The sequence below is a fragment of the Orcinus orca genome, chromosome 13, assembly GCF_937001465.1.
Source record: "Orcinus orca chromosome 13, mOrcOrc1.1, whole genome shotgun sequence".
NCBI lineage: Eukaryota > Metazoa > Chordata > Mammalia > Artiodactyla > Delphinidae > Orcinus > Orcinus orca.
The window spans coordinates 72464257-72489859 of record NC_064571.1 but is presented as its reverse complement, the minus strand read 5'-3'; the positions used below and the strand labels follow the sequence as shown (position 1 = coordinate 72489859).

At 38.1% G+C, this 25603-nt stretch overlaps 1 protein-coding gene across 3 annotated transcripts in view; it reads right to left on the bottom strand.

Annotated features, from left to right (window-relative positions):
• Window positions 1-13532, bottom strand: part of DNAJC27 (DnaJ heat shock protein family (Hsp40) member C27) — a 39206-nt gene extending 25674 nt beyond the window's left edge. Inside the window, exons 1-2 of one of the 3 annotated variants that reach the window (XM_004268095.3) lie at window positions 13299-13532; window positions 3133-3215 (exon numbers count right to left, since the gene is read on the bottom strand). In XM_004268095.3, the coding sequence (XP_004268143.1) occupies window positions 3133-3215; window positions 13299-13385 (170 nt within the window). In that variant the 5' untranslated portion in view covers window positions 13386-13532. The remainder of the gene's footprint in view (window positions 1-3132; window positions 3216-13298) is intronic. The other 2 variants (XM_004268094.3, XM_033425058.2) reach the window with 2 other exon arrangements.
• Window positions 13533-25603: the final 12071 nt, after the last annotated feature.

Here is a 25603-nt window from a genome sequence, read left to right as displayed (position 1 = left end):
AATTGGGACATTAATTTAAAAGCATAAAATTTACATTTCACTGAATTTAACAAAAGAAAAAAAAAGAAACTGATGTAAACTGGGAGGAATTATTGAGCTTTAAATATAAATGCTCTTTACTACAGAAACAGTATTTCCTAAAAACATTCCTGTAAGGTTAAAAATGGAGATTATTAGCAATAAATTAACAGATTAAAGTTATGTTTTTTTAAGTAGCATGTTTCAGTTTAGACAGCATTGATAAGAGTCCCTCCCATGGACTACAAGGACAGCAGCACTTGCTCCCATTGTTTCTATGCTACCTCCTGGCTTATTTATGATTATTGTTCCCTGTCCAAGTTTATAATATCCTCTATTACTTTTTTTTCACTTTTTTTTCCACTTTCTTTTCTGAAACCATAATTCCTACAGTTGTTTTATATTACTCGTATATTTCAATCAAACTAACTACTAATCATCATGATTTCTTCATTCCTGAATTCTCTGCCATATTTCATCAATTCTAAGATGCAAATTTGTTTTCATTTTAACATCTGTGAAATCAGGATCCATCTTACAAAAGACAGTGTGAGAACAGCAAAACAAAACAACAACAGAGTTTGAGAGCATCTGCATTAGATCTCGTGTAACAATTTATATTAGAAAGTTTTGCCAGATAGCAGCTGAGAAGGGATGGAACTGAAGTTTATAAAATCAGGAAGTAACACAAATGTGTTCACAAATTGCAACTCAAAAGAGGTCAATTTAATTCAGAAGTCTGACAGAGGAAATTACCTTAAGAAAAATGGTAATTCATTACCTCAAGCCAGTGCTTGCTTTCCTAAATTGTGGCCTGAAGACCACCTGCATCATTATATGGAAATATGGGGAGGGTGTTTAAAATGTACTCCTGTGCCCCACCTCAGATCCCGTGAATCAGAATCTTAGTGGGTGGGTCTTAGGAATATTCATTTTCACAAACTCTACAACTAATTCTTAAGTATACTGAAATCTGAAGGATGGAGTGGGAATCTATTTTTGTTTTGTTTTGTTTTTTAACATTTTTATTGGAATATAATTGCTTTACAATGGTGTGTTAGTTTCTGCTTTATAACAAAGTGAATCAGCTATACATATACGAATCTATTGTTTTGACTGCCCAAAAGAGTACCCTCCTTCTCCCAACTGTGGTTTAAATGGGTTCTTCCATCTTCTTTTTTGATGCCACTCTGCTGGCCACAGCTAACTGAGCTGGGGAAAGGCACCTATCTCCACCTGGACAATCAAAACCTTACCTGGTATTTTTTAAATTTGTGATTAGTTTTGGTAAACTTGAGAGCTACCAGCAGCTGTGGAGAAGGAGCCAAAAGGTAGAGAGACACACGTTATGAAAGGACCAGGTTATATTCTCTCCCTGGTTCCAGCGATCTCTGAGACCCAGCTACATCCTTATAATTGGATTATGTGAATTGATTTTTTTTTTGGCTTGAGTTGGGTTTCTGTCAATCATATTCTCCTCCTCACCATAAGACAAAAAATAAAAATAAAAAATCAACCAGAAACAATACAGTCTGCCTTACGGAAGGCTCTGTATCCATGGATTCGACTAAACTTGGATCAAAAATATTCAGAAAAAAATTCCAGAAAGTTCTAAAAAGCAAAACTTGAATTTGCCACAAGGTGGCAACTATATATTTACATAGCATTAACACTGTATTTAAAACTATTTATTGATATATTGTATTAGGTATTATAGAGATGATTTAAAGTATTGAGAGGATGTGCATAGGTTACATGCAAATACTACACTATTTTATATAAGGGACTTGAACATCTGCAAATTTTGGTATCCACAGGGGATCCTGGAACCAACATCCCTTGGATATTGAGAGATGACTGTAGGCTGTTGAATAAACCACAGTTCTAGGGCATAACATGATAACTCTTATTTCTTAAATGAATAAATTAGCTACTTAACATGGATTCAAAACAAAACTGCCTTGAATAGGATATCCTACTATATAACTGATGAAATCCTGTGCCCTGAAGTATAGATACACCCTACCACTTTAGTCTACCTTCTTGAATGTTGCCCTCATATTCTAATGTTGCAAACTTCCTCTTCAGATGTATCTATCTTACCTAACAATAATTATTTATTGAGTATCGACTATGTATAAGCACTGTACCAGGCACTTGGAGATAATTTATACTAATAGCCCCTTCTTAATGGAGCTTTAAATCTAGCAGGAGACATTAAACATATACAAACGATAACACAAGACAATTTATGCTAAGACCCATGAATAGCAGGGAATTTTAACATTTCTGTCATTTTCAACTAAAATGAGTCCTGACTGATAAAGGAGCTGTTCAGAAAGCCATATGGGAACAGTCACACTTTATACCTTGAGGAGATTGACAGGCGGAGAGATGAGGGGAAAGGACATTTCAGGTGGACAGAATGAATGATGGCACTGAGATAGGAAAGTATGATGGCACAAATTCAGCATGGGTGGAGAGTAAAGTGTGTAAAAGAATGAGATAAGAGAGAAGGGAAGGGGCAGGTTGGGGTCTGAACAGTGAGCACCTGAAATTCCACCTTTGGGAATGTGCTGTCTACCCCAATTCTACTTTCCCCCAGTGTAATTTCCTGTTAATGTGACCCTATCTCCCCAAGCTCAACCCACCCTTGATTCATCTCCAAATAAATCCCCACTTATACCTAATTTTACTCTTCCCAGATCATTTTTGCTGGATTCTAATAGGATGTAAAGATCATAAAAGGAAGTTCTCTGATAGAAAATTTTCCACATAATATTTAGGCTTTTGGGAGAGAGTATTTCAAAATTCTCTAAAAATATACCTGCTAACGAGAACTGCTTATACAGAAACATGCTTCCTGAAAAGCTACATCTGCCAGGCAGGCTTCGTGCAGACTTGCTCATCACCAGACCCTACACCCCACACGAAGCCTGGCAAACAGAAGGTACTCCATGATGAACAAATGATGTGATTACTACTATCTGTAAAGGTCTCATTCTTATGTGTCCCAGTTTATCTTCAGACTCTCCATTTCAAGACAGATCAGTTTAGAAGGGTTCTGAATTTCTATGTAATTTGCAAGCCCAAGGAAAGAATATATGTACTCACTTTGTGACTCCATAGTCAATTCCAATTGTTGCAAGGTATTTAGACACAAATCTTTTCTCACAGTATCGCTTTATAATACAGCTCTAAAAAGGTAAAAATACATGCTTTTAGTAAAGACACTCTGGGAACGTATACAAAATAAGCACATTTCTTCATTATGGTTTCTTCATTCACCACGAGACACAAAGATTTTTCAAAAGCCAAAACTATAAAATAACTGAAACAAATACTAAAGGTGAAGATTTTAAAGAAAAATTATTTTAAAATTCTTCCCTTAATACCAAATATGGGTATGTTTTCAGTTTAGTGTTCAATCCTTGTTCTCTTTTCTTTTTAATAAATTATTATTATTTATTTATTTATTTTTGGCTGCGTTGGGTCTTCGTTGCTGCGCGTGGGCTTTCTCTAGTTGCAGCAAGCAGGGGCTACTCTTCTTGTGGTGCGCGGTTTTCTCCTTGCGGTGGCTTCTCTTGTTGTGGAGCACGGGCTCTAGGCACGTGGGCTTCAGTAGTTGTGGCACATGGGCTCAGTAGTTGTGGCTCTCCAGCTCTAGAGCGCAGGTTCAGCAGTTGTGGCGCACGGGCTTAGCTGCTCGGCGGCATGTGGGATCTTCCCGGACCAGGGATTGAATCCATGTCCCCTGCACTGGCAGGCAGATTCTTAATCACTGAGCCACCAGAGAAGTCCTTCTCTTTTCTTCTAAAGACCTCTTCTGCTCGTATATTTTTAATAATAATACCAAAATATGTGTCTACCTTGACCTCCCTCCCCAGACCAGATCCACATCTCCAAATATCTACCAGACTAATTTCTACTTAGATGCCCCACTCACTGTTCCACAAACTCAAAATGCCCAGAAATGAACTAATCTTATACATAAAAACAGCAAATCCTGCTCACATCCTAGTTCTGTTCATAATACCACCATTTTCCCAATTACAGGGTATTAAATTATTAAAGTCACGTTTGATTCTGAGTCTTTCTAAATCTTCTTTTGACTGTTTCTTCCATCTTTCTCCTCACTCCAATTCCCACTGGTACCATTCTGGTTTAAGTCTTCATCATCTACTTCTGTACAACTACAACGACAGGAAATTCTTTATTGGTCTTTATGTCCCCTTTCCCTCCCAACTTCAATCAGCACTGCATACCACTAATGTTATTTCACTTCCCTAACTCAAAAATCTTCAGTGGCTTCTCACTGCCAAGAGTTCAGCATCCAAATTCCTTTGTCCGTTATTCAAGATCCTCCATAATCCGGCCCTAATCTGTCTTTTCTGTCTAAACCCTTCGAATATAAACCCTCCATTTCTGCAAAACTCCCAGGCCTGACTTTTGTCATTACTTTTCTCTCTACTTGGAAAGAGCTTTCTCCCTTCTTTCCAAATCTTACTTATCCTTTAAGGTCCAGTGCAAACTCTGAGCTTCCAGGTTATAAGAGATCTTGCCTACATCTGAACTTCTCTAACACTTTTTATATACTATATGTGTATATAGTACATATACTATACATGTATATAAATGTATATATACATATATAATGAATTAGTTATCAGTTATTCACTGCCTTGTTATCTTTTCACATGTGCATATTTATCTTACTTCTTCAGCTAGACAGTAAACTACTTGAGGGCAAGCAGCAGTATTTTACTTCTTTATATCTTATAACTTTATATCTGAGCAATTAGCTCAGTGCCAATGAAAAACTGAATTAAAATGACTTGTACGTTAATGGCAATCCTTAGCACTCATGAAACATAATTTACTTGAAGTGCTGGTCATGAAGCTTATTCTGCTCAAACACTTTCCTGATGAACCTCAATCTATATTAAATAGGACGGTTGCTTTAAAAAGTACTGAATAAGCTCATTGTGAACTGAAGGAAAAACTTCTTTGGAGTGAGTACTGCTAAGAGGCTATACTTTTAAAAAACACTTTATAGGTTGAAAGCACTTCTCAAATGTTTTCTCTCACAATATCCTAGAAAAATAAATACAGCCTTTTTCTAAATTATTCATGAGATTAAGGGACCTGGAAGTCCTTTAATTCCAGTACACTATTTAAACACTAGCCCTAAGTATTTAAAGAGATACACATTTAATTAATGGTATGAATAACCACTCCCTATAACCAAAGAGACAGGGTTCCTGGACCTTAGGATCTTATAAACTAAGTTAAATAACATAAATATAGAGAGACTTTTTTGCTTTCTCTATTTTCTTAAATAGATTTTTAGGTACTTTTTTAATGCAGTTCCAATTAAAATCTTAACCAATTAAAATCTTAAGTTTTGAAAAAAAATCTTAAGGTTTGAATCTTTTTTTGCCTAATAGAATTACCCTAAAATTCATATGAAAGAACAGTTATCTGAGAAGAACTAATCCAAGTATGAAAAACAGGAAAGGGGCAGGGCAGTAGAAAGAGGTGGGAATTTGTATTGACAAATATTAAAATATAGTCTGAAACTGAGAGAGTATTATACTGGCATAAGAATAGACAAGTAGGTCAGTAGAACAGAACAGAGAGCTCAGAAATAGATCCCATTATATATAAAAATTTAAAAAGTGACAAAGGTGATATTTAAAGTCAATGGGAAAAAAAATCTATTTAGTAAAATGTTACTGGCACAATTGCATATCCGTCAGGAAAAAATTTAAGTTGGGCCCTGAACTTCCCTATATACAAAAATAAATTACAGATAAATTTATGATTTAAGCATTTAAAAATAAAACAATAAAAATTTCAGAAGAAAATGTGCAATATATGTACAACCTTAGGGAAACCTTTTCAACCAAGAAAGAAAACCCAGAAACCATAAAAGACAGGCATAATCTGTATGTGTATGGCTGATTCATTTTGTTGTGCAGTGGACGCTAACACAACATTGTAAAGCAACCATACTCCAATAAAGAAAAAAAAAAAAAAGACAGGTATAGCCAAAGCAATCTTGAAAAAAGAACAAAGCTGGAGGCATCATACCCCTTGATTTCAAGCTATACTACAAAATGACAGTAATCGAAACAGTAGGTTATTGACACAAAAACAGACACATAGATCAATGGAACAGAATAGAGAGCCCAGAAACAAACCCACACTTATATGGTCAATTAATCAATGACAAAGAGGGTAGAATATATAATGGTAAAAGACACCCCCTTCAATAAATGGTGTTGGGAAAACTGGACAGCTATATGTAAAAGAATCAGCTGGACTACTTTCTCACACCATATACAAAAATAAAGTCAAAATGGATTAAAGACTTAAATCTAAGTCCTGAAACCATAAAACTCCTAGAAGAAAACATAGGTAGTACACTCTTAGACATCAGTCTTAGCAAAATTTTTTTGGATCTGTCTCCTCAGGCAAGAGAGACAAAAGTAAAAATAAACAAATGGGACTACATCAAACTAAAAAGCTTTTGCACAGCAAAGGAAACTATCAACAAAATGAAAAGGTAGCCTACTGACTGAGAGAATATTCTTGCAAACGATATATCTGATAAGGGGTTACTATTCAAAATATAGAAAGAACTCAGACAACTCAACATCAAAAAAACCAAATAGCCCAATTAAAAAATGGGCAGAGGATCTGAATAGACATTTTTCCAAAGAAGACATACAGATGGTCAACAGGCACATGAAAAAGATGCTCAGCACCACTAATCATTAGGGAAATGCAAATCAAAACCACAATGAGATATCACCTTTTACACCTGTCAGAATGTCTATCATCAAAAAGACAATAAATGACAAGTGTTAGAGAAGATGTGAAAGAAAAAGGAACCCTCGTGCAATGCTGGTGGGATTGTAAATTGGTGCAGCCACATGGAAAACAGTATGGTGGTTCCCAAAAAAAATAAAATAGAACTACTATATGATCCAGCAATTTCACTTGTGGGTATACACCTGAAGAAAACAAAAACACCAATTCGAAAAAATATATGCACCCCAATGTTCACTGCAGCATTATTTACAATAGCCAAGATATGGAAGCAACCTAAGTGTCCATCCTTAGACGAATGGATAAAGAAGATGTGACATATAAAAATGGAATATTACTCAGCTATTTTAAAAAAATGAAATCTTACCATTTGTGAAAACATGAATGAATTCTAGAGGGAATTATGCTAAGTGAAATAAGTCAAAGAAAGACAACTAGCATATGATCTCACTTATATGTAGAATCTAAGAAACAAAGCAAACAAACAAAACAGAAACAGACTCATAGATACAGAGAACAAATGGGTGGTTGCCAGAGGGTACGGGGGATGGGGAAGTGAAATAGATGAAAGGGATTAACAGGTACAAACCTCCACTTACAAAACGTAAGCTACTAGGATGTGTTATACAGCATAAGGAATATAGTCAATAATATTGTAATAACTTTGTATGGGGACAGCTGGTTACTAGACTTGTGGTGATCATTTCATAACGTATGCAAATGTCAAATCACTATGTAGTACACCTGGAGCTAACATAATATTATACATCAACTATATTTCAATTTTAAAAAGATAGGCATAATTGAGTATATACAAATAATAATAAAATCAATTGTATGGTAAAATATAAAAGTATTAAAAGACAACATACTGGGGCAAATATCTGTAACTCATATGACTGGCAAAAAGTTAATAACTCTAACGTCCCCCAACCAGAAAAACTGGTAAGAAAGACACATTATCCAATAGAAAAATAGGCAGGGACTATAAATTGAGCAATCCACAGAAAAGCAAATCCAAATGTTCAATAAGCATTTGAAAAGATGCTCAGCTTCATCTGTGGTCAGTGAAATGCAAATTAAAGTAACAATGAAATTACTTCTCACTAACCAGATCAGTAGCAATCAAAAGAATGACAATACTGTGTTGGCAGGGAGTTAGGGGGAAATGTACCAGCATATCACTGGTAGAAACACACCTTTTTGAAGAGCAATTGGCAATTGCTACTAAAATTTTAAAATGTGCTATTCAACTCAGCAGTTCTACCCCTGGGAATCTAGTCCAGGTATTTAAGGATATATATACCTATAGAAATGTATTATAGCAAGATTGTTTGTAGTAGAGAAAAAGGGAAACAAGTGAATTCTCATCAATAGAGGGGATACTCGCATGTCATGGACTATTATGCAACCATGAAAAAGAGTGATTGGAGCTATGTCAGATAATTGGAGGAATCACCACAATCTACTGTTAAGAGAGAAAAAGCAGGGCTTCCTTGGTGGTGCAGTGGTTGAGAATCCCCCTGCCAATGCAGGGGACACAGGTTTGATCCATGGTCTGGGAAGATCCCACATGCCGCGGAGCACCTAAGCCTGTGCACCACAACTACTGAGCCTGTGCTCTAGAGCCCGTGAGCCACAACTACTGAGCCCACATGCCGCAACTACTGAAGCCCATGTGCCTAAAGCCCGCACTCCACAATAAGAGAAGCCACCGCAATGAAAAGCCCGCACTGCAACGAAGAGTAGCCCCCGCTCGATGCAACTAGAAACAGCCTGTGCACAGCAATGAAGACCCAACACAGCCAAAAAATAAATAAATAAAAAAATAAATAAATAAATCCTGGATGTCATTTAAAAAAAAAGAGAGAGAGAGAAAAAGCGAACTCCAGAGAAGTATATATAATACTGTATGATGTGGGTACTTTTGACTGCAAGTAAGGGAAACCAATTCAACTGACTTAACAGGAAAATATTTACTATAACTGGAAATCTAGAATTAGGGCAGTCTTCAGAGTTGGTTGATATGAAGAGTCAATGGTAATGTTAGACCTTCGCGGTCTCCTAGGAGTTTCGACTCGCCCAGGAAACAACAAGAGTCGGAAGCCGATGCAAAACGCAAGAGGTTTATTGAAGGCCGGTGCACCGGGGTTCCTTGGTCCTCACGCAGGAGGCCGAAGAAGGAACCCCCCCCAGGGCGTGAACATGTATTTTTATAGGTCTCAATTTCCTGTTATGCAAAGTGTGGATTCAATTGTGATTTTTAATGATAGGTTCTTAGCCTCTGTTCGGACCAGAGAGGGAACCTGTCCCAGGCTTCCTGATTGGTTCTTTGACAGATACCTTTTTTACATTTTGTTTATCTCCCTCCTTCTCAGAAGGGGGCCGGACATCCTGGAAATTCACCCATTGTCTAAGAAGCCCCTATTGTCTGGAGAGTTCTTAATCATTAGCTGGAACAATGTCCCTCGAGTCCCACAGTAAGAACATCAGGATCAGATCCTAGAGGACACTGAGAACTAGGCTGGGATTCTGGGGTAAATTGATGCCAATGCAGAAAGCTGAATTGGATATAAACAAAGACCACAGAGAAATTCCCCCATTGAGGGAGTTAAGCCCTTGGGAATCTCCTTTTTCTTATTGCGTCTCCAGAACCTCTAAAACAATGCTGAATAATAAAAGAAAATAGTATGTATCCTTTTCTGCATCTAATTTTAAAGGAAATGGACTTACCATTTGGTATGTTTGCTGTTGGTTAACAATAACTATAGTTTTAAAAATAATAATAAAAAATATTGTTTTTCATATTTAAGTAGCTTCATTTTATTCTGATTTTGCTTAAAGTGTTTATTAGGTTGATTATATCATTTTTTTTTTACAGTACAGAAAATACTTTCTCTAGTAATCAGTTCATATAACAAATTATGTTGATTAACTTCTTGATGTTTAACCAAGTTTGCACTCCGTGGGATAAACCCTACTTGCTAATAGTGAAATTGTTTTGATATGTTGCTGAATTCTATTTGTGGATATTTAGGAATTATGCATCTGTATGTATATGTGAAAATGGTATATACTTTTCTTTTTTGATACTATATCAAGTTTTGCTATTTAAGTTATCATGACTTTACATAAATAAATTGGAGTGCTGTTCATCTTTTTCTTTGCCTTGGAATAACTTAACTGAAATTATGCGTTATTTAGAGCTTAAATAAAGCTTGTTCATGAAGCCATCTGATCCTGATACCTTTTTGGATAGTAAGTCTTTTAATTGCTTTTCCAACTTCTCCTTAAGTGACTGGTCATTTGGGTTTTCTACTTTTTGAGTCAATTTTGGTAATTATATTTAGCTAAGAAATCCTCCATTTCCTCTACATTTTGAAATGTGCCCCCACAGAACTGAATGTAGTAGTCTCTAGTCTTTCTTTCAGTTTCTTCCAGTATGTGATTATGTCTCCTTTTCAGTATTAATCTTGTAATTTTTTGCTTTCTCTATTTTTCTTAAATAAAATTTTAGGCATTTTTCTTTTTCATTAATCTTTCCAGGGAATTCTCTCTTTCTCTTGGTGAATTTTGTGTCCTTTTTCTTCTGTCTTAAGTTCCTTAACTTTTTAAAATTCCATACCATAATATACCATAATATTCATACTTTTAAGGCGTACAATTCGGCGGTTCTAGGCATATTCACAAAGTTGTACAACTATTATGTTCCTTTCTAGGCATATTCACAAAGTTGTACAACTATTATGTTCCTTTAGTTTTTAATCTCCCTTTTTTAGAAATGAGTAACATAATGCATTTTCCCTTCACTACAGCTTTAAATTTGCCCTGAAGATTTTGGCATGCATTCTTTCCTTTCATTGCTTTCTAGTTATTTTGTCATTTGCTTTGATTTGCCCTTTGATGCAAGGATTATTTACTAGGGCATGCCTTAATTTTTAACTTGAAATTATTTATCTGTATATCTTCCTATATTTTCCAAATTCTTTAAAATGAGTATGTATTACTTTTATAACTAAGGCAAAATTCTTAAATTACATTTAAATCTTTTATCTGTGAAAAATTTATCTTTGAGAAAGGCATTCAATAGGAATCCACTCCACCCCCAAATAGTAGAAAGTTGTTGTAAAAGTGCTTATTAAATGGTCCTTACTTTCCCAGTTTAACTATATTTGTTGTAAACTGAATTTCCTTATATGTTTGGGTTCATTTCTGGACTCCATTCTGTTCCACTGATGTCCCTATATTTCCTCTCCAGTATCAATAGGAAAAGACTGTAACTTTAAAATATGTTTTAATATCTGGTAGTGTTAGTCTCCTCTCATTTCTTTTCCATAATTTTCTTGCTGATTCTCACATTTAATTTTTCATAAGGACTTTAGTACCTTTTACTATGTTCTGAAGAAAAAAAAAAGTATTGCTGTTTTAACTGGAACTGAATCACATTTGTAGATTATTTTAAAGAACTGACATCTCTAAAATATTGAGTGATCCTAATTAAGAAGAAAGTATATCTTTCCATCTGTCTAAGTAATTTTGTGTCCCTTTGTAGAAATGTTCTTTATATAGGTCCTAGGTACTCCCTATTTCCTCGTAAGTTTAAACCTAGGCCCTTTATTTTGGTTGTTATCATGAATTAAAATAGTTTTTCAGGGCTTCCCTGGTGGCGCAGTGGTTGGGAGTCTGCCTGCTGATGCAGGGGACACAGGTTCGTGCCCCGGTCCGGGAAGATCCCACGTGCCACAGAGCGGCTGGGCCCATGAGCCATGGCCGCTGAGCCTGCGCGTCCGCAGCCTGTGCTCCACAACGGGAGAGGCCACAGCAGTGAGAGGCCCACGTACCGCAAAAACAAACAAACAAAGAAACAGAGAAGCACAGACTCTAGGGCTAGAATGCCTGGATTCAAATCCCAGCTCTGCCACATACCAGCTACACAACGAGAGGCCACAACAGTGAGACCCGCATACCGAAAAAAAAAAAAAAAAAGTTTTTCAATTATATAGTCCAAACAATTATAATTTGATATAGTAAAGTTGTAAAGTTTTGTATATGAATTTTGTCTTTTCTAATAGCGTTTCAGTTAATTCTCTTTGGGTTTCCAGATAAACAATCATATCATTAACAAATACTGATAATTTTGCTTTCTCCTTTCCAGCATTTTGTATGTTATTTCTTTCCCTTGTCTAATTGCATGGGCTAATAAATCTAGAACCATATTACATAAATGTGGTGACACACTGGGCATTTTAAGCTATTTCTAACATTGCACCATTAAGCATAGTAAAATTTTAAACGTGAGCATACTCACTTAGCCAGTTTAGTACATAACCTTCTAGTGGTTTTATTCTTTTCTTTTCAATGCCTGGCACATAATTGACATTCAATAATTGTAGACTTTCAGCTATGTTAATACCCACATACACCTAGATACATAAACAGTACAAGATAATACTAAATGGAAAGAGAAGACACTAATAAACATTTACTGAGCATCAACTATGTGCAGGACACTGGCATAAACACTCCCATTAACAGCTTTTTTGGCATGTAGATCCTACTGGGAGTTGATTTTGACAGCAAATAATGATGGAAAGAGAGCACTGCAATGAATGTGAACACCCAGGTTCTAATCCTGTCTCAGTCACTGATTTGATGACCTCGGAAGGTTCTTAACCAACAGCTTCCATTTACCCTGAAGGAGAGACAATTTGGGTGAAGAAGAGGCAGTCTTAGAATTCATGTGGGGAAAGACCTCCATTCACCTCTCGCCCTCCCTCCCCCCATACTATGGGAGAGCTTAGAGCTGACAGCCAGTAGAAGCAGCACAGAAAAAGGCAGTGGAACTAAGACTTCTTTGAGATAATGGATGTGGTGACACTACCAGAAATAAAAACAAAACAAACGAACAAAACAAAATAATGCAGGTTCCTTGACATCCATTGCACGTACCCTGTGAAACACCTTCAGCATCAGTTATGCTCTCTTACAAATGAAATGTAGATTCTGGTCTCCACGTCTGCGGAGTAAATTTTACAAATCCCCATCCTCACACACGGCCCAGTAAGTTCCCTTCGGCTCCCCAGCTGTGCTGGGGGTAACTAAACTTTTTTTCTCCACCTCTGAGTCCTGGACGGGTCACCTAGAACGCAAATATGGTATCCAGGCAAAACGATCTGACATATGTACCCAGGCCTCCTTACTCTCTTTGGGATACATTCAAGGGTTAGAAGCCACTAGAAAACCTTCTTAGGTGTCGGAACTGGGCAACCCAAAGGTCAAAAAGGTTAGGAGAGTTTTCCCCGCCGAGCCGCATCCCCCAGGACACCCAGGCCTGCTCAGGGGCGGGGAGGAGGCTGGGTCCCAAGCTGTTGAGTGGCCGCCTTCGCAGCCAATCGCCACGTCGCTCCGCTGCGCTGTGGTCCCGCCCCTCCCAGCGCGGTACTCACTTTTCCCACTTCAGCGTTGCCCATGGAGATGACTTTGATACGCAGGGACTTGCCAGGCTCCTTCCGCTTCGGTATGTTGGCCTCCATTGCTCTGGCTCTCTCGGGGCCACCGCCTTGGTCTCTCCTTGCTCCCCACGCTGGCCCGTCCCTCAGGCTTCCTCGACCAATGGCGGAACTGCTACTCTCGTCACCACCCCGGCTCCGCGGCTTGCCATCCCTGCCTCTGTCTGGCAGCGGGCGCGGGCAGCTGGGGGCTTAGGGAACTGGGTGAGGGAGGAGAGAGTCTCGCGATGCTAGAAAGGGGCAGCGTGACGTCATCGCCAGGCTCCGGAGGCTGTTCTCTGGGGTCGCGGGATTTAGTCCGGGCTGCGTCCCTCGGCCGGAAGGTGGCTTCGGCAGGTTGCTGAGATTACTGTGCCGGGAGGGCACTCCCTTGTGTTCAGGGGGCGACAGGACATAGACATTTGTTAGGTTCGCAGCAGAGTGGTAGAAATTTATTGGCTATTCAGGGCAGATCCTCGGACTGGAAGTAGCTGGAATTATGGGTTAGTTCAAGGGCCAGTGGCGCTAAATATTCGAAGTAGACCACGGTCCGTTTTGGGGTACTTTTTGTGTATGCTTCAGTACCCATGGGCCGATCCACTGACCCCTCTTCCAATATGATGTTTCCCTTCGGGCTTCCTGAGAGGACTTTCTCCTGAGAACTGGAACCAGGGAAGTGGGGAAGTCGGGCTTTGGTTCTGGAAGAGGGCCATGAGGCAAGATCTGAATCTTGTACCTATCATTAAAAAAAAAAGGTGGTCCATTTGGAGTCAAGACAGGTTTTAGTTTAGTCCTTGATCTTATATTACGTAGTTCTCATCTGCAGGCGGAAAGCTCAGACTAGACGTTTCTTACACTCTTTTAGTTCTATCAAGGTGTGTGTGGTTGTAGCTGTGTGCTCTGTTTACCTCCTTTCCCTGCTACTCATGTAAATTTAACCCCATCTTCTGTTCTCACCTTTCCTTTAGCTGATAATATAACAGTAGAATAATAATGAATTCTAAGATAACCACTCTATTCTGATTGCAAGCGATGAGAAGAAAAGCATCTGCTAGAATAGAAATCAGTCTGAGAGGAACTGTAGTTTTTTGAGTCAATATCTGTAGTTACAGAAGATAAATAGAACTTGACAAATGATTATTTAGTACCCTGAAAAAGAATGGCTGCCAATTTCCCGGTAAATTACGAGGGCAAAGGCAACATTGCTTCTGTTCTCACATAGCTTTAAGCATCATTAATACATTGCAGGAAGATAGTGACTAGAGGTTCAAAATTTTGTAACAGTTATTTTAAATTAGATTTTCAAGCATTTTAATTTTAAAATTTAATTTTAAAACAGTAAATGCTTTGTAAGAAAATAGCTTATTTCGGATTGTTTTCATAATCAACAATATAACTTAGTTCAATGGAGCTTCTAAAATACTTTACAAATATGAAATATAAGTCCTAGTTAGCATTTTGATAGTTTAAAGCTTAAAAGAATTGGATTTATACTGATTTTCCAGATGTTAATCTCTCAGTATGATTTGATAAATCAATAAACGTCTGTTTCTTTGATAGTTCAGCTCTGACCCGGTAATAGAACTGGTACTGTAGAAGAGTTTGCAAAATGTCAGATCTTCAACTATTAAAGACTGGGTAGGTATAATACTATTGAGCATAAGAGCAGTAAAATGTGCCGAAGATTAAAATTTATTACCGTTTTTTCATACTGATGTTTTCAAGGTTTGAATATGTACAGCCATATTGTTTACTAGGTGTGTTAAGTTAGTTTGAAATTGAAAAAGCTAGAAAGTTAGTTAGCTTTCTCTCCCAGCCTAAGGTAAAAAGAGGAAAGAGAAGCATGAATTAGCTGTGTGTGGAGCTGGAAGATATGGTATGGGGGTTAGGAATGTGAGCTCTGGAGTCAGCCCTGTTATACATTAAGTTGGCATGACATGGGCATGGAGTGGTGGAAAGGGTTACAGGAGATAATGTTCATGAAATACATGGTAATCCCCAATAAACAACAGCCATGTGCTTTCATTTACTCGTGTTTTTTTTATTTTTATGTATTAAGAAAGATTCTACATATGTATTATTTAAAATAAATTATGAAATATGTTGGACATACTTAAAGATATTAAGAATAATGTGATGAATATCTGTGTATCCACCACTTAACCTTAACAAATAAAACATCAGCAATATTGTGTGTGTTCTTCCCCAAATGTACATCCCTCTTCCCACTCTACAAAGCATCACAACTATTTGAGTTGGTGCTTTTAATTTCCACCCATTTAAAAGTTGTTTTACTACATACGTATATACACCTCGAAATATAGTATTGTATTTCATCTTTTAGAAATCTTTATTTTGAAATAATTTCAAAAATTTCAAGAATAGTAGGGGGAAATAAAACCTTGTATACCACTTATCCAGATTCATTGTTAATATTTTGCTCATTTACTATATCAGTTGTGCTCACTATCTATGTATACACAAATATACACACATTTTTTTCTAAGTCATTTGAGAGTAATTTGCAGACATCTTTTTTTATTCATAAATACTCCAATGTTCATTTCCTAAGAACAAGGACATTCTCTTACATAGCAACAGTATATCAAAATGAGGAATGTAACATTGATACAACACTATTATCTAATCCTGTGGTTCTCAAACTGTGCACTGGGTGCCCCACAGCACCACAGTGAATTCATAGGGGATATCTGCGATATCTTAATTCTAAATTCTCAAGGCAAGAAAAACTATGCAAAACTACTCACTCGAGGTTATGTACAATTTTAACAATAGATGGCGCCATATTCCTTGGATGTGTCATATATTTGGGAAGCTGGGTTTTCTGGTGTTCGTGATAAAAAGTACAGCGCAAAAATCAATGTAGAGCAAGAAATAAGTGTGGTCGTGGCCAATCTGATTCCAAGGTTTGAGAAGTTGTGCAGTGCACAGTAGCTGCATAAATCCCATTAGTAAGTAATTGTGGTTATTTAAGAATGAAATAAAAATATTTTTCTTTCAATTTATCTGTATTAGTTTTGCAAATGGCAACTAAATTTTTAGGGCATAAATATTTAATAAGTTGTTTGGAACTAGATTTTGTTTTTTGGCTGAGGAACCCCATGAAAAAATTATCGAGACACTAAGGGCACCTTGAACCAAGAACATTTGGGAAACTTTGATCTAACTCACAATCCTTATTCAAATTTCACCATTTATTCCAATAGTATTCTCTATAGCTATGTTCTTTACCCCTGGTCTGGAGCCTAGTCCAGCATCATTTAGTTGTCATAAACATCTTTTGTCCTTTTTTATCTGAAGTTATTTTTAGGATACCCTTCAATTTGTATGTAATCTAACATAACTGATTAGATTCAGTTATGTTTAGTGGAAATACCACAGGAACGACATTGTGTCCTCTTAAGGACATCATATCAGAAGATTGGTAATGTCAATATATTCCACTTATTAATGATATAAACTTTTTTTTTTTTTTTTTTTTTTTTGCGGTATGTGGGCCTCTCACTGTTGTGGCCTCTCCCGTTGCGGAGCACAGGCTCCGGACGCGCAGGCTCAGCGGCCATGGCTCACGGGCCTAGCTGCTCCGCGGCATGTGGGATCTTCCTGGACCGGGGCACGAACCCGCGTCCCCTGCATCGGCAGGCAGACTCTCAACCACTGCGCCACCAGGGAAGCCCTAATGATATAAACTTTAGTTAGTTGGTTAAGGTGTAAGGTAGTGTTCACTAGGTAATTCACAGTAAAGTGACTTTTTTCCTTTGCAGTAAATAATTTGTAAGGGGATACTTTGAGATTATATAACTATCCTTTCTTCATTGAACTTTCACCCACAGATTTTTGTGATGATTCATGGCTGAAGAGATATTACTATGATGGGTGCAAAATGATAATTTTCTAACTCCACCTTTTGGCTTATATTTATTAGTTGGTAGTCTACCATAAGAGAGAGCTTTCCTTTCTCATTCATTCATTTATTAATGTTTATCAGGATGGACTCATTTATTCTTATTTTACTCCATGAATACTCTGCTATTATTATTATTTATTTTAATGCTCAAGTTGGCTCTTATATTTTTTTGATATGTTTCCACCATTTTTTTAGCACTTCCTTGCTTTCTGGCACAATAATGAGCTCTGGTTCCCTAGGTTCTTTTAGTGGAGAATGGTATTTAGAAACCAAGATCTGGGTGCTACACGTGCTTATTGATACTAGGGTGTCTTTGCTTTGGGCCCTTTCGGTTGACTGAACCAAAAAAAAAAAAATACATATACATACATACGTGTATCTATGCATAATATGTGGGTAATCAATCCATATACTAAGTTATAGTTCATACTGACATCCCCAATCCATTTTAGCACAGCAGGATTTGTTCTAGTCTTCCCCCTTTCAATATTTATTACTCCCTTCTTCAACAATAGGAAACCTGGCTCTCATCTTCAATATATTTACTCATTTTCTCAATCCTACAATGCAGAGGAAGTAGTTTCAGAATTGCTAACCCATACCATGTCAAAAACCAGAAACACTTTGAGAAACAGTTCAATATTTGCTTATTGCTACTTTTGTCTTAAACTGACAAATATAGTTTGTCATATACTTTCATATAGTCTAAGTATTATGTTCAAAAGTTACTTGGGTTAATCCTTTGTTCTCCTCTTTGGTGTCATTATGATTTTCATTTGAAATACAATTAAGGGACTTACCTGGTGGTCCAGTGGTTAAGACTCCCAGCTTCCACTGCAGGGGGCACAGGTTTGATCCCTGGTGGGGGAACTAAGATCCCGCATGCTGTGCAGTATGGCCAAAAAAAAAAAATTACAATTAAGTTCATTTGTTAATGTTTGTACTTTATTTTAGTTTTTTCTCCTTCATTACTTTTGACTTTATTAAGTTTTTTGAGTATGTAAAACATTAACATAGTTTCAAAAGTAGAATGATACAAATTGGTATACTTGCATAAGTATCACTTTCACCCTTTACCCCAATTCTCTTCACTGCTTCTCACCTACCTCCTGTGGGCAACCAATCATATTAGACTCTAGTTTATTCCTTCTTGTGTTTCTTTTTATAAAAAATAAGCAGTTAAATATATATTTTCTTATTTCTCCTTATTTATTGCACAAAAGGTAACTCTGTGCGTATGTGTGTGTTCCTTTGAGCTTTGCTTTTTTCACTTAACAGTATATCCTGGAAAGCACTCCAGATTAGCTCACAAAAGTCATACTCGTTTGTTTTTTACAGCTACATAGTACAGTACTCCGTTGTGTGGATATGCCATGGTTTTTTCAATCAAATATATTTATGAGCATTTATGTATTTTCATATTGTTGTCAGTGTGTCTTCAGGGTAAATTTCTTAAAAAGTGGAATTACTGGGTCAAAGGTAAATGCATGTTTACTTTTGTTATACATTGCCAAATTCTGTAAGGTAAAATTTTGAGAATTTTTGCATCAGTGTTCTTAAGTAATATCGGAATTAAGTAATATTTGTTAATACAACAATAAGTAGTTTTGTGAGAACTTTACCTGGTTTAAATATTAATGTTATACTTTCTTCATAAAAAAATTTGGAAGTTTTGTTTCATTTTCTGTTCTCTGGAATAATTTGTGACAAATGTATGCCTTTGCAATAGTAGAGAGAATAAAGCAATCAGTGCTCTATGTACTCATTTCCCAGCTTCAGCAACAGCAACATGTGGCCAATCCTATTTCATCTATACCCACCTCCTTCCCCAGAGTATTTTGAGGCAAACATGTATAGCAATACTTATCTTTGTATGTATCTTTAGACAGCAAAGCTCTTAATTACAAACATGCCCACAATACCAGGGCACACCATGAAAAGCAGAATTCCAGGATGGCCTCCAAGATTCATGGCTACTAGTGTCCATATGTCTTCTCCCAGTTCATTAATTAAACACTAATCTGAATGTTGCCATAAAGGGATTTTGCAGATATAATTAAGGTCCCAAATCAATTGTTTTTAAGATAGGGAGATTATCCTCCCTGGGCCAGACCTAGGATTCCTAAGGTAAGTTCTTAAATGGGACAGGACTTTTTCTGGCAAGAGATATTCAGAGTGTGAGAGAGATTCAACGTGAGGGAGGTTCTCCATTGCTGGCTTTGAAGATGGAAGGGGCCACATAGCAAGGACCTTGGTGGACTCTCAGAGCTGAGAGCAACTCCCAGCCAACAGCTAGCAAGACAATGGACACCTCAATCCTACAACCTCAAGAAAATGAATTCTGCCAAAAGCCTGCATAAGACTGGCAGGAACTCCTGAGCCGCAGATGAGAATACAGCTAACTGATACCTTGGTTGCAGCCTTGTGAGATTTCTGATCCAGAGAACCATCTACCCTGTGCCAGGACTTCTGACCTACAGAACTGTGAGATATTAAATGTCTGTTGTTTGAAGCTGTTGTTATACTGCAACAGAAAACTAATATACACACTGAATAGTTTTTATCTACAGATTCAGTTTCTTGAGAAGCTCTCTTTCCAGTTTGGCAGTGAAAGTCCCTGCAGATGAAGTCTTCTACTGCTAACTATAAACTGAAAAAAAAATGCAGAACTACCTGGGGATTCTGAAGAGTAATAATAATCAGGCAGATGATGGAGGGGAGTAAAAAGCTTGGAGAAGCAACTGGCGTAGGATGAGTTTCTCCTGAGCAATACAAGGACCTTGGAAGATACTGACTCTGATTAGCCCTTTCTGTCTTACATATTAGTGTACAGGATTTTAGTTCTGAGCAAGCACTAGAGCCTGTCAAAGGACGTGAATATTATGCTGCCGTACAGCCATCTACACACTCATCCTATTATCATCCCAAGGACTGAATGGGTGAAACAATATCTTCCATCTGATATGGTTTTTTCTTTATAAAATTTACCATTTTAATCATTTTTAAGCGTACTGTTCAGTACATTCACATTGTTGTGCAGCCGTTACTGCCATCCATCTCCAGATCTTTTCATCTTCCCAAACTGAAATTCTGTACCCATTAAACATTGATTTCCCCTCTTCCCTCCCCCTAGCTCCTGGCAACCACTATTCTACTTCTGTCTCTATGAATTTGACTACTCTCAGCACCTAATATGAGTGGAATCACACAGTATTTGTCCTTTTGTGACGGACTTATTTCACTTAGCATAGTGTCTTCAAGGTTCCCATATGATATTCTTATAATGGGACCGCCATTCCTCCCCTTGAGAGGTGTTGTCGGGGGGAGGTCTATGTCTTCTCTCACTTGAATCTGGGTGGCCTTATGACTGTGTGTAAGTGATGTTATGACACTTACAAAACTAGATAATAAAAAGTGTGATTTCCTTCTAGTTCTCTTGGAACGCTCACTTTTGAAATTCTAACTACGCAGAAGTCCCAGCAGTTCGTGGAGAGGCCCACGCAGAGAGGAACTGAGGCCCCCGACCCCCATCTACAGCCACAGCTGAGCTCCCATATGACAGCTGACACCAATTTGCCAGCCGTGGGATTGAGCCGTCCTGAAAGTGCCAAACCAACGAAACAGGGATGCCAACAAGAAGCGGAATGTGGCAACAAGGAGTTTGTGGCAAGTGATAATCAGTGATACAGATACAGCTAGAAAACTGCCATTTACCCTCCCAAGGAATGTGAACTCAAAGCAAAGTGCAGATTCCTTGGAAGACATCCTGGGGTACCAGGTGAATTACTAGAGTGAAAGAGCTCAAATGCCATCGTCCTCCCATTCTTTGAATGCCAAGTTCATTTGAAGCTCATGGACTTTGTACTTAGTTTCCCTCTGCCTAGCATGCTCTTCCCCCGATCTCCAGGTGCTCCAGCTATACTGGTCTGGTTACCAGGGAGTAGAGATTTTGGCACAAACAAGTGTTTCCATTTGCATAGCCGGTTGCAGTGAATGGCATCCAATAGCCTGATAACAAGTTTAAGAAAGAAAAAAAGGGAAGGGAAGAAGGAAAAGGGAAGGGAATGACAAGAAACAGGACGAAAGAAAGAAGGAAATCCCTAGTGCTATGCCACAGGATTCTGCTTTTTACCCAGCTCTCTAACAGTTCAGGTAAAGACACCAGGGATGTTGAAAAAAGTTGTGGATAACCGTTAAAATGTAGGAACTATGCTGATGAAGATGGACGACAGAGAGAAGGTGTGACGTGATCAGTCTGCTACCGACTAGTCATGCCTATTAGCAGCTTAATGCAACTTTAACATTTTGCAGTTAAAGTCCATCAAAATTACTTATGTTCACATTTCTATGGGGTTGAATCACTTTGTCAAAGGGTACGTATGTGTTCAGCTTTGGTAGGTGCTACCAAACAGTTTTCCAAAGTGGCTTTATTGATTTACACTCCCATCAGCAGGGGATGAGCATTCCCGTTGTTCCAAATTCTCGTTGGCCCTCAACTTTGTCAGTCTTTTTCATTCTAGCCTTCTTTTATAGGCCTGTAGTGGTATCTAATGGTCGCTTTAATTTGCCTGTGCCTGATGAGATTCGGTGCCTTTTCATATGTTTGTATGTTTCATATGTTCATATGTTTACTGCCTCTTACATGAAGTACTTGTTCAATTATCTCATACAATGTTTTATCGAGTTGTTTATTTTTTCTTATTGATTTGTAAGAATTCTTTATATGTTCTAGATATATATCTTTTATCGGGTATATATTCTTTGCATAGGAATATTTATAGCAGTACTATTAGTCAAAACCTGGAAACAACGCTTTTGTCCCGCAGTGGAAGAATGGATAAATAAATTGTGGTATATTCTTACGATGGAATACTATATTTTGCTATACAATACTACACAATTGCTATGACTTTCTTAAATATAATGTTGAATTAAAGAAGCGAGACACAGAAGAGTATGCACTGGATGATTCCAATTACACAAAGTTCAAAAACAGATAAAATTAATCAGTGGTGTTAAGAGTCAGGATTCTGTTACCTTTGGGCTTAGTGAATGAAAAGGGGTGTAAAGAGGGTATCTGGGTGCTGGTCACGTTCTATATCTTGATCTGGGTATGGTTACAAAAGTGTGTTCATGTTGTGAAAATTCACTGAGCGGCACACTAATGATTTGTGCACTTTTCAGTAGTATGTTACACCTCAGTACAAAAAGTTCACAAAAACAATTCCTACCTAATTTTCACAAGGGCTTAAGAGCTAAGCAAGCAGACATGGCCTGATGTTTTTCTCTGCTCAGAGTTTCTCGTGCTGTTCCTGTGATGGATCTTGGTGTCTATGGAAACCAGACAGAGACCGTGTGGTGGGGAAGCAGCACATGAGACAAAGGAACAGACACTCGGCAGGCGCCTTCTCCCCCCTGTATTTTCAGATCCCACTCAAGCCACAGCCGTTCCCTGCTAAGGCCACTGTCCGCTTGTGACAACTGTGACCACTGCTTGTCATAACTTCCTGGGAATCCATCACATAACTAGGTCCAGCTCACCCTCCCCATGACTAGTTTCTGTTTTACTCAACCCAGAAGGAAAGTTGGGCTAGCAGGGAATTGAAATAGAAAAGGCCTTCTCTGGATGGGCACATAACACCTCACTAGCTTTAAGCTTTATGTGGTAACCTCAGCTCTAAAGTGGAAACTTACTGAGGGCACAGCCTAAAAAGGCCTTCGAGTAGTGAGAGTGAATGTTCCAGAGTCTGTGCATTAATGCAAAAGCACTTTACCTAGAGCAGAGTTCTTCAGATCCTTGCTCAGAACTTATAAATTCTTGTTTTAAGCATCATCATATCACCTTATTATCTGATTTTCTAGGTCTACAAAAAGATAGATTAAAAGTGGTTGGGCAGGTCTTCCCTGTTGGTCTAGTGGTCAAGACTCTGCACTTCCACTGCAGGGGGCACAGGTTAGATCCCTGGTCGGGGAACTAAGATCCCGCATGCCGCGGGATGGGTGAAAAAGTGGATGGGTGAAATTTGCCCCTAAGGGTGCACATATGTCTGGCTTTGCTAAGTTTGAGACTAATTATGGATACATCTAGATACAAATGTGTGCATGCAAGTGCATGTGTGGAAATCTATGTGTATACCGATGTGTTGGTTCTGTGAATGTGTGTGAGAGAGCGTATGTAGATTTGCATCCTGTGCATCTGTCAGTTGGTGTGTGTGTTTCGGGTGTATGATATGTGAGGACATTCATGCATGAGTTTGTCATTGCGTGTGTTTATATGCGTACATGTGATCAGATGTAAACTATGTAAATGAGAATTTACACCTATGGGAATCTGTATAAGAGAACATTTGTGGGGCTGCATAAAAGTTTTTATCTTTGATCTAAACTGTAAATTTGTATAATGGATTTATGCAGGGATAGTCCTAGGCAAAGTTTTCAAGTCATATGTTTGGACCATGTGGAATTGCCATTTTTGTGGATTAAAAATGGTTAAATATTCAGTGATTTTTGTATGATTGAACCTAATGTGTGTATGCATGTACATGTGTATGTATACATACATAAATTCAACCTAGCATACCCTCTGTACCACGTTAGTATTATTATCAGAGCCAAGAAGGAAATGACATCATGGGTGTGAGAACTGGGAAGAAATTTAACACAGATCTTGAAGGAAGGATAAGATATAGAAGGAATGATGCCTAACGCAACAGAACGTTGCAATAGGGGAATAATGAGAAATGAGACAAAGTCCTTTACTCTGGGAAGCCTCCTCCACCACCTGTTTTTTACCCACGCACCCCAAGTTTGCCTCTGCCATAGGTTTCTACACTACTTGTGGACTTCCTCTATGATAACGTTTGTCACGCTGAACTGTAATTGTTGTTTTAAGTGGCTATCTTCCCCACTAGACAGCAAGTTTGCTGAAGGCAAGAACTGTGTCTCTGTAGTTCACTTATTTCCTAGCTCTAAAGCTTGGTATAGAATGGAAATTCAATAGTATTTGTTGAAGAATTGGATGACTAAAAGCAAGATAGATACTCTGATAAAGCTGTGCACGTGTAACTTTTGTTCTGTGCAGCTGATAGACATTTTGGAGAAGGGATTAACATGCACAGAATACCATTTTAGAAATATTAATTTAGGGGGCTTCCCTGGTGGCGCAGTGGTTGACAGTCCGCCTGCCGATGCAGGGGACACGGGTTCATGCCCCGGTCCGGGAAGATCCCATATGCCGCGGAGCGCCTGGGCCTGTGAGCCATGGCCGCTGAGCCTGCGCGTTCGGAGCCTGTGCTCTGCAACGGGAGAGGCCACAACAGTGAGAGGCCCATGTACCGCAAAAAAAAAAAAAAGAAGAAGAAATATTAATTTAGGAATAGTATAAAAAATAGACAGAAGTAGCTGTGGTGAGCAATCAGAAGCCCAGTAGTCACCCAGGTGTAATAAAAAAAACCTAAACTATAGCGTCAGTGGGAATGGACAGTAAGGGAGAGATGAAAGAAGGACAGAAGACTCTCGGCTATTGCTAGGTGTGAGGGAAACAGAGAAAGAGCAGGAAGGGGTGACCTCAAGTTTTAGAGCCTGAGTCACTGATAGAAATAAGGAGGCCTAAGGGTAAACAGTGTAAGCATTGGTGAGCTCTGTTTTGAACATGCTGAAAATTTTGGATTTGTTGGATATAAATTGAGGGTGACAAAAGAACATTCTAGTAAAGACCAACAGGCAGTTAAATATGTGACAAGAGGCCAGGCAGGAGGCCCAGGGGGTAGCTATTCAGTCAGTCCCTCAACACATATTCGCTCAGTACTTAACTATGTGCCAGTCAGTGGTCCAGGCCCTGGGCACAGAGCAGTGAGTAAAACCAAATTTCTACCAACTTTGAGAATTCTGCCTGCAGGTATTTGAAGCTATTCTTTTACTTATTTAAATATACTAAGCTTAATTATAATCTGTATCGAAGAGTTCTGTATCTGAAGTCTTTGCTGGTCTGTTTCTACCGCCTGTTGTTTCTGCTGAACCTTGCTCATGTCTTGTTTCCTTCCATGCTTGGTATCTTTGACTTTGGGTTGAAAAATTATTTGTAGGATTTTGTTAAAATGAAATTTCCTGAGTATTTTTTAAAAATTAAAGTTTAAAGATGTCAGTTCTCCTTAGATTAATCTATAGAATCAATGCCATTACAAATACAATCCCAAAAGGAACCTGACAAGGTGATTCTAAATTTTATGTGGCTGAACAAAGTTGGGGAGACCTGCCCTATCAAACGGCAAGAATTATATTAGACCCTCTAAGATGAAATATGGGGGACTTCCCTGGTGGCACAGTGGTTAAGAAT